Genomic DNA, 14,424 nt, shown 5'->3' with positions numbered 1-14,424 from the left:
CTGGTTATATGTGGGATTCACAAATCACTCACAAACCACAGGTAGGGCCATGAAAGAAAAGCAGGTCTAACCCATAGTTTTCCTTGCTTTATGTCTGTATATCTAGAAGCTCAAACCATGGTGTGGTTGTTTAATCAAAGCTAGCACAAACCATGGCTTGCTGCAATGTCTGCATTGAGCCGGTGGCACTTACTTTTCTGGCCATCTCTGTAGTGCTTGTTAAAAGATATACCAGATTTCCCCACCAGGGGGTACACAATGTTTGTATAAAAATTGTACTCACCAGCAGGCAGCCACCTCGCCCACCATGGGACAAGCCTTCCTGACATTTCCAAAAAGAAAGGCTGAGAGAGGGGAATAAGCATGCACAGCTGAACGCTGCTGTCCGAGGGCACTCGGGACACCTTCAGGGCAGCAGCATTCAAAGCTCCACCTGCCTGCCTTTCCTGCTCTAAAGGATCTGGTATAGCCATGTGTGATTAAGGTTCTTCTGGCACTTTGGCCAGCTCCCAAACAATCCCCAGTCTTCCTCCCAACTCTGGAGCTGGTGGGGATCCCTGTACAAGTGCTCAGATCATCCCACCCACCTGTGCAGCTTCCATGTTGGGAAGAAGGCTGTCCACTTGTCCTGGTCACCAGAGGGCGGCACCACAATTGCCATGGTGAATATATTTGTTGAAGCCTGTATTCCACTACCTTTTTTATCCTGGAATCTAGTACTAATGCTTGTTATGAAGCAGGCAAAAAAAGACGAATGTTTGGCAAAACAGCTGAGCAGTTTATACAGCAGCCCACTACGAGCTTGATTAACATCCTGGTTTTGCTCTCTGCTTGGGACTGCAAAACTAGAACAAACTACGATGGGGTTGTTATCAAGCACCCACCAGAGCAGACCACATGGTTGGTAGGCGGCATGTGGATTACACTGCACAGGCAAACTTTTAACCAGTGTTTGGTGAAATTTAGATCAGGAATAAGAATGCACTAAATAATCTGTTAGTTTGAAACAAGTAAGATCCTATTATTTTTTACCTTGAAGGCCTGCATATTTAAGGGGTGTCCAGTTTGGTATGTCGTAACATCCTCCACCATCCTCCTGTTCCTCAGCATCACACCGATATAATACATGATTTAGGTCCGCCAAGGTTAATTTTGATGCAATACTGAGAAAGAGCCAGAAATTGACTACGTTAAAAACATATTTTTTATTAAATTTCTTTTCAGAACTAGAATAGTTTTAAATTTTTTGTGAAGCACCCAGGGAGCTTCGGCCATTGCGTGGTATAAAAATGTAATAAATAAATAAATAAATAAATAAATGAATGACAATGGGTACATGACATTAAGTCTATGTATACTGTCTGTTGCATGTTATTTCTGTTTTTAAAACTTGCATATTGTTTTTAATGTTTTTGATCTTTCTAACCCACCCTGAGAGCTTCGGATATGGGATGGAGTAGAAATGAATAATAGTAATAATAATAATAGCAGCCAGTCCATAGTTTACAAAAGATTATCCATCTACAAGTGAGAAAATAATGTGATACTTCAGTGTGTGTTTTTCGTTAGGCCAAACTTCACGTTATATTAAAATGATCTTTGCATTTATATCAGTGTATATGTTTATTACAAAATAGTTGTTGAGGAGTACCCCACCCCTCTATGTCTGTTATGAATAGCTGGAATTATGGGGTAAAATACAGACTAAGACCCTACATCCGATTACAATTTCTAGAATGGCTTTATTTAAATAGAACACAATTTAATTAAAGCCAGTCACATTTTTTACATTAACTCAGATAGTTACTCATGCTGGAGCAACGGACCCTGAGGGCTAACCAGGTCATATACTCCGAAGGTATGCTGCATATTTGCATGATGTGGAAAAACACACTTGCTAACTATGTGTCCTAGTGATACATTAAATGAGCTCATCTTATTTTATTTTTAAAAATTACTGTCTCTGATGCTGAAGGTCATCACCCTTCCCTCAGAGGTCTTGTCTACCACTTCACCTGCTGGCACTCATACAGCCTTTGCCTCAGGCTCCAGGCTTATCTTGGAAGTTTCTTTATTCATGTTTTCTTCTTCTAAACTCTGATGATTACATGCACCTTATTGTTCATGTTATCCAGTCAGCTAGTCGGGACACCTTCAGGGCAGCATCATCCAAAGCTCCTGTTTGTACACACACCTGTTTTTCCATTTTTTGGGCATTTTCCCCTTCTGGTTTACTCAGTATGTTCTGTTCGGAAAGTTTTTCCCATTTAAACTTCAGGAACCCTTTCACCTCGAAAGGGGGGCATTATATGATTTCACATAACAGATTGATTGAGCCTATGGCATGGGTGGAGGAAGGGTTATATCTTTCTTCCTGCACTGTGGCACCTACAAATATAACCTCCAGCTCTGGGGATGGAGTGGGGAGCTGCTGCTGGTACCAGTTTCATTCCTGGGGCAGTTTTGAGGAGAGATTTTCATTGAGGCTGTAGTGGGAGGGGAAGGGTTATATTTCCCCTCGATCCATGCAATGATCCCAATTTCAATTAGGGCTTCCCACAAAAGGTTTTTAATGAAAACACAAACCACACACACATACAAATGTGCAGACACATTTAACCTGACATGTAGTTTGGTTATTATGTATGTGTATTTGAAGACAGTGCCATACTATGACAAAGATGAATTAGCAACAGAGCAATTCTATGCACATCTACTCAGAAGTTCCATTGAGCTCAGTGATACTTACTCCAGGAAAGTGCATGCCTATGTCACTTTCATCTGTTCTATAAGTAGTAAACTGCTCACGATAGAAAAGGAAAAATTACATACTTTTGAAGAGGCTATTGTGTTATGAAAACTTCCCTGTTGCTTTGACTGCAGCCCCTCTTTAGAGAGGAAGCAGCGGAGTAAATTCAAACACTACCTCAACCTGACCTTTCTTCCTCTATGTCACAGGCTTTTTAGTTCTTCAGTTTTTAAAAACTGTGTTAGTGGACTTTTAGATCTTTGTGCAGCTGCTGGCTTTAACTTTGGTGTTAATCTCCATTAAAATGTTTTAGGTTTTTATATTATATTATGTTTTCATATTTTATGGGTTTAAGTTTTGTTTTGTGAACTGCCTAGACAGTATCAGCTATTGGGAGGTACAGAAATGTAATGAATAAATGTGTTTCAATCAAAAAGTATACATACTTGTAGAAGGGTGTTTTGAGTATAGATTCTGACCCGTCATCAGGAAGGCTTCCAGATTTAAAGTGAGGACTGAACTGAATCAGATGATTGCGAAGTACTCCTACAGCATCTTGTGCCTTTGGGTCAAGGCTAACTCTACAAATATTAGCAAACAAAAAATGTTAATCTGGGAACTCCTAACAAAAACCTTGGAATGTAAATTGAGTAGGCAGGTGAACTTGGACTAGGGGATAGGTGTGGGGAAACAATAATTGGCACACAAACCTTGATGGGTTAAATAATTGGCCATGACTTTTATTGATGTCAACTGAATAGATTTTGGCAGAGGCCTAGGGCATGGATTCAGTTATCGGACAGCTTGCATGCTGGTTGATGCCTCTGTCACAGCCTTCTGGTTGGGACATAGGGGGGAGGAATGCAAGAGTTTGGGCCCATCACAGTGTAAGCTGTTCTTGTCAGCCCTTCCTGTCCCTGGGTATGTGGCTGGCTTGCCAGCCCCTGAGCTCTGGTATTGAAGAGGCCATAGGCCTCAGCCAAAATGTATAGCCCAAGAAGGTTCTCACTCTGGTCTGCCCAAAAGCCCCACCCCCAGGTTGCCAACCATTACTCTGACTGGGCCCCTGGGAACAGGCCACAGCCTCCTGCCTCCTCCTGCCACAGTACCATGTATTACAGCTGCTGCAGCTGTTGCTCCTACCTCCCAGTTTCCCATCCACTCGCCTCACAAATTAGGACTCCCATAGAGGGACGACAGCTTTCGCTTATTACTCTGCGTAAATCAGTCACCAAATATTTTGCACAATAAACAGAAGCAATGCAATTTTACCTAAATATAATCACACTCCCCGGTGTTAGCTTTTCAAATTCTATCTCTTGAACAAATTCATTAGGGCCTTTTGTAGCGATTGAAGCTTGCTTTATGATTTTACTTTCCTTGAGCTGTCAAGAGAAGAAAAATAGCTGAATTCAGTAAACGGCTTTAATCTGATGGCTACATTTTCAGGAAAATTGAATGAAAGAAAGAGACATAGCTACCTGGATGTGTTCTCGGAGCTCAACGGTATAATCAGGCAATCCATTGATTGCCTGCTCATCTTTTTTATAAGGGCCGGCATTTCTCTCAACAGTCCTAGCCTCAAGAACCACCTCTTCAATTTTGCCTATAGAGGGTATAAGGAAAACACAGCTCTCAGACACAACTAGCAAAACATTCATTACTATGATTAGCAGAGGGAAGAGAAAACCTGTTAGCCAGCCATGCAATATGCTAGCCATATTAACCCAGGCCATCCATTAGCCACACTACTGAACTTCATTTTAAGTTTAAGGAGCAAGATCATAGATAAGCTGTGCTGAACGTCTGAGACGTATTTCAGACCAAGGACATTTCTAACATAAAAGAGTGAAGTTCAGTATCAGCTCTTATCTTCTATGACAAACTGCATATTTCAAAAGATTATGAAACCTTTAATTTTTGAGGAGGGTTACTGCTAGAAGGGTATCAAGAATATGTGAACCGCCCAGAGAGCTTCGGCTATTGGGCAGTATAAAAATGAAATAAATAAATAAAATAAATAATTTTACTTAAACAAGGAATATAAATAAATGTTTGGCTTAGAACGTGTGCTTGTGTTACATTATCTGGAACTTCAGATTATACCATTAACACTCAAAGGATGTTCATTTGGCCAGTGTGACTGATACTCAAAATATCTACAGTAGATATTAGACCTTTGTAGTTGATACAATAAACCCAAAAGCAAAGTCTATCAGTATGAATTGTGTCTGGGTAGTATCTTCTTCTTTGACTCCAACCATATGTTCAGACAACAGGCTAAGCCATGATGGTTAAGCATTTTGAGCTAAACATTATGGCGTACATGGTGGCTACATAACCACAGTTTAAATACACTCACTATTTGCTGCAAAAGGGTTAGCAGCCTAAAGATGGCTTAATGTATTGTCTGAACAGGCCTATCATGTGTATGTGTGTAAGGCTTCTCACATCTTGAAAGAAGGCTCATTTATTGCAGGAAGTCCAAGGGAAAATTAATGTCCCTATTCATGGAAATCACATCACTCACTTTCAGCAGCAGAGGTACAGTAATGCTCATGCTTCAACCACGTCGCTAACCCGACACTTTAGTTCTTTCTATGGAGTGGGATGGCATCCAAATTTATGGGGCAAAGTAAAGGAGTGAACGACAGGAGTGGGCTAAACCTTTCCCTCTACTGCTGGTGTTGCTTATTTCACAGGGGATGGGAAGGGGAGTGGACAAAGAGGGAATATGTTGAGAGACTGTGTGATGTAGTGGTTAAAATGTCAGACTAAGACAGGGAGACTCAGGTTCAAATCCCCATGAATATGACTGGGTGATCTTGGGCCAGTTGCTATCACTCAGGGTTGAGATGATAAAGGGTTAGGAACGACTTAACAAGCTGCTTTTTTTTTTTTTGACAGAAAGGTGAGATATAAACTTTTATTATCATCAGTGACGTCGTTGTTATCGTCACCACCACTACCACCACCAGGATTCAAATCCTGCTCTAGACTGATAATCTTACCTGGAATACACATCTGGGGAACTTCTTGACTATAAAAAGATGTCTTGGGATTTCTGAAAGCTGTTCGAGAAACTGCTACAACAGATTGGTGTGTGTTAGCACAATGCCTTGTCACGGCCACGATATCCTCATCGACTTGATCTACGTACACCTAAAAATGCATTTTTAATGAATGGATAGAAATATTTATTATTCAAATTATACTTTAATTTAGATGACTCGTCACCATGTCAAACTTCTTGTCCAGGGCGTGTTAAGGCAGGCTCCATGATTTTCAGAAGCCCTGGACTCCTTGAATCAGCAAGGGATAGAGGAGGCTCAAACTAAAGGTGTACACTACAGTCATCTGACTTGTACAAGTAGGCTAAGCCACATGCCAAACACCCTACTGGACTCTAGGTTTATATAAACCTATTCATTTAGCATCTGTTTCCTTTAACCAAGAGCCATAATAAGTTTAATTAATACCAGCAAAAGAAAACATGGGTGCCTTTAGTTGAAGGATTTACACAACTTCCTCCGTTCCCTTCATTCTCCACCCGCCCTGTTGCCCTCTGCCCACCCCATTGCCATGACAACTGCCTCATCTTGCTGCCCTCTGGAGTTGGCCGAGTTCTTGCCTGATTAAAACCTTTAGCTCCCAGCTCTTGATGCAATCTGTTCATCGCCAGCCTTCCTGCTATAATTCCAGTTTTGAAATTTACTCTCCCAGGGTTCGAAGGTGTTGCTGCTGGATCCCACTTCGGATAGAATCGCTCTTCACTGACCACAGAAATCTGCAAACAAATTGAAATGTAGCAATTTGTTATTTTTCTATCCTCAAAAAATCCCACAAACTTCTGATTAGATGGTGGTATACATTTTCCAATATTATAGCAGTAGTACTTATTTAAAACATTCATATACTACCTTTTAATCAATGATTAAAAGACAGTTTACAAACAAACAAAACAATAAATACACTCAAAACAACCGGAAGATTGATGTGCAATTAAAATTCAAAAGAGTTAAAGATATATAAGATAGTAAACATGTTTTAGCCTCGTGTGGCGCAGAGCGGTAAAGCAGCAGTTTCTGCAGCTGAAACTCTCCCCACGGCCTGAGTTCGATCCCAGCGGAAGATGGTTTCAAGCAGCCGGCTCGGGTCGACTCAGCCTTCCATCCTCCCGAGGTCGGTAAAATGAGTACCCAGTTAGCTGGGGGAAAGGTAATCACAGCTGGGGAAGGCAACAGCAAACCACCCCGCTATAAGGCCTGCCAAGAAAATGTCAGTGAAAGCTGGCGTCCCTCCAAGAGTCAGTAATGACTCAGTGCTTGCACGAGAGGTCCCTTTCCTTTTCAAACATGTTTTAAAATGCTTGGGTAAATAAAAGTTTTTTGACTCTGCCACAGTACAATTGGTGCCAGGCATGCTTTCCTGGGGAGGACACTCCACATAGCTGGGATGTCACCTTGGTAGTATTTGGGGAAAGGCCCAGAAGTGAACAGGCTGCCAATGAAGTTCTTTTAGGGTTGATGAGATATTATCCAAGGAGGCAAAACTAATTGCTGCATTTTGGACTAACAAACTCCTGAACTATTTTCAGAGACATAATGTAGTAATGCAGATGAACATAAGAAGAGTTGTGTTGGATCAGACCAAAGGCCTATCTAATCCAGAATTCTGTTCACACTGTTGCAACCCAGATAAACAAGCAGGAAATAAATGCTGCAGCACCCTCCTTCTCATGCTCCCCAGCAACTGGTATAAAAAGGTATACTGGAGGTAATATAACCATCATGACTAATAGCCATTTATAGCACTATCCTCCAGAGAATGAATGACAAGACTATCCCTGCCAACATGTTTGAGGAGCATATTACTAATAGCACATACCTGGTGTGGGACTAGTTCATCATATCCTCTAGTGCTTCCTGTAGCACAGCAAGCCATGGAAACAATGGTTGAGCTGGGAAGGGCATCATAAGCAGATCGATGCTAGCAATAAGAGAGGTGGGAGAGAATTCAGTCAGGACCATTGGCCTGGTTTTCTATATATGTAAAAATAAAAATGAGTTGCATCCAAAGATGTCTTGCACGAATGGAAAGGTCCTTCGGCTCACACAAAGCAGACTCTTCAAATTCCAATGAATACCTCCACCTGCTGCAGCCACTTATCCCAGCCTTTTCTGAGGATCCTTTCATCTTCGGGCGAGGCTTTTTGGGTACCACAATGGGAGGCAGTGGGAAGGAGGGACAGGAAATCTCCACTACAAGAGCAGACTTCCACTCATGTAAGATGGGATGCAACCCACTATACCGCATGCAGAAAATATTTAAAGAGAAGTCATGTACTTAATGCTCTTGCCCAAATGATGCAGCTAAAACATTGAATACAGCTCAATCCCACATACCTTAAAGTAGTATTATGTGCCTATCATTAATGAGTCAAAACAGGTAATGAAGTCATCATAGTTTAATGCTTATAAGAGCACCAACAGAACTTCAATTAGCAGCTAAACCTGTATTTGAACATTAAAATGGTTACTTTGCTTACCTGAATGGGACATTCATTATCGTGCGTAATGTCCATGAAGAGTGCATGTGCAATAGCGGGGGTTAAAGGCCTCAAACGCGGCTGAACAAAAGACCCAACAGGCTCTCCTCCGAAGCGATAAACCAATCTTCCTTCTTCGTGACTGTTGTATGCGCTCATTGCCTCTACAGAATAAATAGCATACATGAGCTTTTACACCAGGAATGTAGAACCTCAGGCCCAGGGGCCAAATCCGGCCCTATGGGAATCCCAATCTGGCTCTCTGGGGTTTCCTAAAAGGCCCCACCTCCTTTCCCTAGGCCCCACCTCTGTCCACCCCCAACCACTAGTCGTCTGGTGGTTCCCTGGCTTTTGTGCAGTTGTTTTCCCCATTCTAAAGAGTTGAAATGCCTCCCCTAAGGCTTAGTTACTGGCAGTAAGAGTTTGAAGCGAAAACATATTGGTATTTTGGGGTGTTTTTTTGGCCTTGCCCCTTTTGCTTTCATCCCCACCCACTTCTGGAAAGCGACCCTGATGAAGAATTAGTTATCATAAACCCGGGACTAATAAAAATGACGATATGCTTTACTCCACCCACTGAACTATGTCGGTAGCTATAGGGATCAATATTTCATGAACAATTACTTAGAAACCCGACTTGGCTCAAGTCGGTGTGATATGGTGACCTTTGCCCTACCACCCCCATGACATGGAGAACTGAACATCCAACAGTCCTATCCCTGGATTGAAATAAAAAATGGGTTGCAGAGGCAGGGAAATCCAACATACTGATAAACATGGTAACTCTCAGTTTGGCTGTTCCTTTTTGTTTTTTGGCATGGAAAGTGTGGTGGATAAGACAGAGTCATGCCTGAGCCCAAGGCTTGTGTCTCCTTATACCAGAAAAGCAGCATCTGAACAGGCCCAGAGTCTCACGGTATGCTAAGAATGGACTATGGAGGAAATTACTGGATATTCTTTGCCAATGGATAAAATGGAGGCCAGATTCATGCTCCAGAAGGGAGAAAGGCCACATTCCCACAGCTCATCTCCCATCCCTTAACCATGATTAAGGGATAGATTATGTTATGTCTGTACCAGTTGAAGAAGAGAAATGTGCATATGACTGAGTTTCAATATAAAATTATATATTATATACACATACATCTATTCATATGAGAAGTATGTGGAGGTGGTTATTGCTCGATTGCCCTGTGCAAGGTATCTTCCCCTAATATTCATCACAATGCTATCATTATTGTGAAAGAAGCCATACTGTTAAGTTCGCTGTCATGTGTTTATCAAAAATGGATGCAAAGAATATTTTGCACATTAACGTCCTTCCCGAACAGCATATCATGCATAATCTCAAGGGTAAATAAAGGCAGAGCAATTCAAATAAGCCTACCTCTGATTAAAGAGCTAATGCCCAGTTTATTCACAAAGATATTGTCCAGCTCCTCACTTCCTGTGAACAGTTCAGCCACTACATACAAGCTGGGTCGCAATTTTCTAGCCGCATCCATCATGTACTGCAAAAAGCACAGCCAAGGAAGCCAGAGACGGAAAAAGGCAGAACAGAAGAAAAGAAAGGGTGCAAGGCTAGGCATGGATTGGGGCAACAGGGGAAATGCCACACGGCAAAACAAAAAGAGGAAGCCAAAGATGTAAGAACCAAAGAAATTCATTTATGAAGAGGCATGCAAGTTAGCACAAGCCGAGGATGGAGAGTTAGATGTAAGAAAAACAACAACAACCCACAGAATAGGCAAATAAAAAGGGAAGAGGGAAAGGCAGTTGAATCGGCAGAGGACACACATGAGTAAATACAAAGAAAACACAAAGTTAGTTTCACATAAAGAGCTTTTGACTTATATAACACAGCAATCCTGCAACAAACCTTTCAAGCATGGGTGGGATTTTATTGGGTACCTCTAATCAGACTGGTAATTCCAAGGCGGTTGACAAAGACATTGTCAATGACCTCACTGCCCGTGAAGAGTTCAGCTATCACATAAAGATTAGGTCTGACTGACCTGGCTGCAGCCAGCATCTCCTACAGATCATAACACATTTTTAAAACAGCTTCCTCACAGCATGCACTTTTCCTATAATGCATGACACAGGTTTTACCCAACCACAGCAGAGTTTTCCAAAATAAGCTTAAGAGAGAAATGTCAGGATCTGGCCAATGTTTAACTCTTAATTGGAAATCAATGGAACTTAAAAGTGGTCAGCGTAGCTTTATCCTTCTCAAAACAACTGTGTGTAGACTTTCCTAAAGTGCAACTGTAGACATCATATTTATAAGCTCTGCAAAGATTACTTTGATTTTTTCTGAGACGGAACTCATTAATTCATGCGGCTCTGTTTAACCCAAAGAAGTAAAGAGTTTTCAGAATCTTTTGTGAGAGAAATGTTATATTTTTGCCATTTTTTGAGCAAGCCAGTGTATATACAAATATGCAATTATGCGTGCAGCTTAAGAGATAATAATTCTAATTAATTAAAAAGAGAAAGAAGAAAACAATTATAGCTTTACCTACAAGGAAAGTTACCAATGGAACAAAATTTCACTCTCGAAAAGTAACTGTGAGAAAAATAATTCTACTTCTAGAATTCTGGAAAAGTAACATTTTAAATATTGTAAGTTATTGCACAGTAACTTTGCTTGGCAAGGATAAACTAAATTTGAGTCAATCTGGAAATCTGTCACTTTGGCAAATGTATGATTGAAAAAACACCAACAATCCAAATATCAATGCTAAGCTTGCAGCCAACTACATTTTGTTTTCACTTTAAATGCTCTGCTAGAAGAAATATCAGTAAGATGTGTTCAAATAATTCAAGTCACAACAATAGATAGCAGATCAACCACTAACCTTGTTAAGGTTGCACAGAAACCTTCTTCTCCCAGGCATTTAACACCATTTAACAATGCTAAGTTTGTTTTTTAACGGACCCCAGAACTGTTGTTTTTAAATGGATATTGTTGTTTTTATACTGATATTTTTGAATTTTGTATACTTTTTAAATGTTTACTGTTTTTAACTTTTGTAAACCGCCCAGAGAGCTTCGGCTATGGGGCGGTATATAAATGTAACAAATAAAATAAATAAATAAAGCCAAGGAATAAACCTTTGGTAGCTTCAAAAACTTTGATTATATTATATTATATTATATTATATTATATTAAAATAGATTTACACAAGGGCTCCAATACTTTAGAGACTGGAAAAAGTATTGGAAGACCAGCGCACTCCATCCTACAACTGTTTCACACACAAGTTCTACGATTTGCTCACACCACGGTTTAGCATTGATTCTGTATCAGTTCTAAGTATGGTTAAGGCTAACCAGTGATTACTAGAACTATAATCTGCAATCCAACTTCAAACCAGAGTTTCAGACATTTTTAATTTTGTTTGTATCCTGCCTCTCCTCCAAGGAGTTCAACATGTACAAGGCTTCTTCATTATGAGCTCATCTTCACAACAACCCTGTCATGATGAATGGATGGATAGACAGAGTGTGTGTGTTCCAAGATCACCCAATGAGCTTCACAGCTTTATGGGGATTTGAACCCAGGTTTCCCCAGACCTAATCTAACAGTTTAACCACTATAACGTTCTGGTTCTCTATGGAAACAATGCTAAATCACAGTTAAAAGCAAATCATGAAAGGAGGGGGAATTTGTGCACTAGAGGGGAGGAGAGCATTCATGCCTGTGACATGCTCCCAGTCTCCAAGCCATGGCTTGAAGATGGGAAGACTGTGTCGGCACCATCCCTAAGTTTCATTAACTCCAAGGGTCCAATTTGTCACAATTAGCACAAGTTTCAATGATACGTAGTCAAGACTAACTTTATAATTAGACAGCTTGGCTCCAATCCTCCTGCACAGGGTATATATAGAACAGGAAATTTTCCCATTCCCATTATAGCACTTATCATTACTACTGGACATGCTGAAGTTCTTCCATAATTCCCCCTCCTTTCATGATGTGCAAGAGCCTTATATTATTTCACACAAAAATGTAAACTGTTTTAGAGTGACACAAACTTTACTGATATGTCGCTTTACTACTAGTATAGCCAAGGATATGAGCCAGGATGTTCTAGTGAACTCATCAGGAAAACTCAAGTAATCCACTAGTCTCTCAGCCTTAACTACTATTTGCAATGTGAGGGTAATAATACCGGCCTACCTTTCACAGCTGATGTAACAATGACGAAGAATATATGTGAAGCACTTTCAAAAGCTATGCATGAACCAACTTCCCCCAACCTGGTACCCTCTGTATGTTTTGGACTACAACTCCCAGCATTCCTGCTCACTGGCCCTGCTTCTTGAAGTCAAAGTCCAAAACATTTGGAGGGCACCAGGGTGAAGAAGGCTGCCTTACAACTTCTGAAGAGATTCTTCTTATTTAAGCCATGTCTATGTATTTGCATCCTAATCCTTCCTGTCATGGAAATGTCCAGATGGTGATGGTGGTGGAATCCATCTTTTTCTCCTCACTACGACACTGTAAGGTACATTTGGCTGAAAGAAGACAACTGACTACCAAGTTTCATGTCTAAGCAGGGATTTGAACCTAGGTTCCTCTGAGCCAAGTATAACACTCTAATATCATGACTCTAGCTGCAATCCTATGCACACTTATCTGGGAGAAAGCTTCATTCAACTCAATGGGACTTGCTTCCTTGTAGACATGCATAGGATTTCACTCTTAATCTACAGTCTGCCACATACTTAGGGGTAAGCCCCTTCAACACAGTTGGACTTACATTTGAGGAAGATGCACAGGACTGTGCCATTCCTGTACACAGGCAGAAAAACAACTATTTGCCCACTAGTAACCAGACAAAAACATCCAGCATCTAGGAAGCATGTTGAAATGGTGCTAGTAAAAATAAATCAAAATTCATTTGTAATGAGCATCAGCTGATGTAGATACAAGTTTAAAAACTGGCTTCAAAGTTATATTTATATGCTATGGAGACATTTTATTTTTCTATACCTCAGCTACGTGAAGAGGGGTAGAGTGACAGTTGTCAAGGCGTACACCGTGGAAGTATTTAGCAGTAATTTCAGTGTATTTTTTCATGTGAGCCCAGAGATATGGACAGTCCTCTGGTTTGTTCCCATAACGTAACTTGACACTGTCGCCCCAGCAAATAAGCTCTCTTCTCAGGTAGACATTTGAACCTGGCAAAAACGAACGGCATTAACTTAGGACACACACAAATAACAAAAGGTATGGAAGGAAAAATGTAGTATAGAAAGTCCTAGGTTTTAAAAAATAGTAACCCTGCATCCATCTAAGACAACACCATAGTAAGGGTCACTATGTAGCTTAAAACACTTTAAAAAATAAAACAAAGAGATTTTATTTACCCTCACATAAGTGGTTGAAGCAGCAAGGTACATTTTTGCTCCCACCATGTGGAGGAGAGTGAAGTTTAAAGTACCTGCCATGTCAGCCTAACATGCAGCTGGCAACGCTTAAGGGAAGGGTTCACTCCATAAGTGCAGGCTTCGGAAACCTGCATTTTGTTAAACTTTTATTACATTTTCTCTTGGGAAACCTGCATTTTATTAAAGATCTCTGAGAAACTACTGAAGTATTAAAATTTCTCAGTAACGTCTTATTGCAACTGGCAGCTGCCACAATACCTCTGTCCAGTACACTAGTGAAAGGCATTTATAGGAGATGACATTCAAAATCACAAACCTGGTTCAGCAAAATTTCTCAGAGGATCATCTCCCATCACCCAGCCATTATGGGCCATAAAATAACTCGCTTTCTCAGGCTGATGCATCATAGCTTCCTCCTCTTCCAGGGTTAGCTCTTTAAAGGTATAAGTGAAGTACCTGCAGTGTGCAGAAAATACTTTTTTGAGCATTAGAGAAGACAATTTGCATATGAAAATTGAAATATGTCCCTCCACAAATAATAAGAACATATGAGTAATTGCCCCCCCTCCAATCAACTTAATAATGGACACTTTGGTATTGAACTTTTCTCTCATCCAGCTCACTGTTACCTTGTTGGGCCCAAATCCTAGTCACAGATAGCCACATCTTTATGGTTACAGCATGGTGAGTCAGGCCAGCTTGCAGAAGAGTGATACAGAGCCCAGGG

The 14,424-nt window shown here is 40.7% G+C and overlaps 1 protein-coding gene across 3 annotated transcripts in view; it reads right to left on the bottom strand.

Annotated features, from left to right (window-relative positions):
• AGL (amylo-alpha-1, 6-glucosidase, 4-alpha-glucanotransferase) overlaps positions 1-14,424 on the bottom strand; it is a 53,305-nt gene that overhangs the window by 23,315 nt on the left and 15,566 nt on the right. For 2 of the 3 annotated variants that reach the window (XM_063136280.1, XM_063136290.1), the window contains exons 11-21: positions 14,014-14,153; positions 13,300-13,487; positions 10,209-10,332; positions 8,298-8,461; positions 7,637-7,738; positions 6,381-6,536; positions 5,761-5,911; positions 4,231-4,355; positions 4,022-4,134; positions 3,196-3,330; positions 1,033-1,163 (exon numbers count right to left, since the gene is read on the bottom strand). In XM_063136280.1, the coding sequence (XP_062992350.1) occupies positions 1,033-1,163; positions 3,196-3,330; positions 4,022-4,134; positions 4,231-4,355; positions 5,761-5,911; positions 6,381-6,536; positions 7,637-7,738; positions 8,298-8,461; positions 10,209-10,332; positions 13,300-13,487; positions 14,014-14,153 (1,529 nt within the window). Of the gene's footprint in view, positions 1-1,032; positions 1,164-3,195; positions 3,331-4,021; positions 4,135-4,230; positions 4,356-5,760; positions 5,912-6,380; positions 6,537-7,636; positions 7,739-8,297; positions 8,462-9,684; positions 9,809-10,208; positions 10,333-13,299; positions 13,488-14,013; positions 14,154-14,424 lie in introns of all 3 variants that reach the window. The other variant, XM_063136271.1, reaches the window with a different exon arrangement.

The sequence above is a fragment of the Elgaria multicarinata genome, chromosome 1 (genome assembly GCF_023053635.1).
Source record: "Elgaria multicarinata webbii isolate HBS135686 ecotype San Diego chromosome 1, rElgMul1.1.pri, whole genome shotgun sequence".
Lineage (NCBI taxonomy): Eukaryota > Metazoa > Chordata > Lepidosauria > Squamata > Anguidae > Elgaria > Elgaria multicarinata.
Note: the sequence above shows the minus strand (reverse complement) of the source record. Positions and strands in the feature narration are given on the sequence as shown.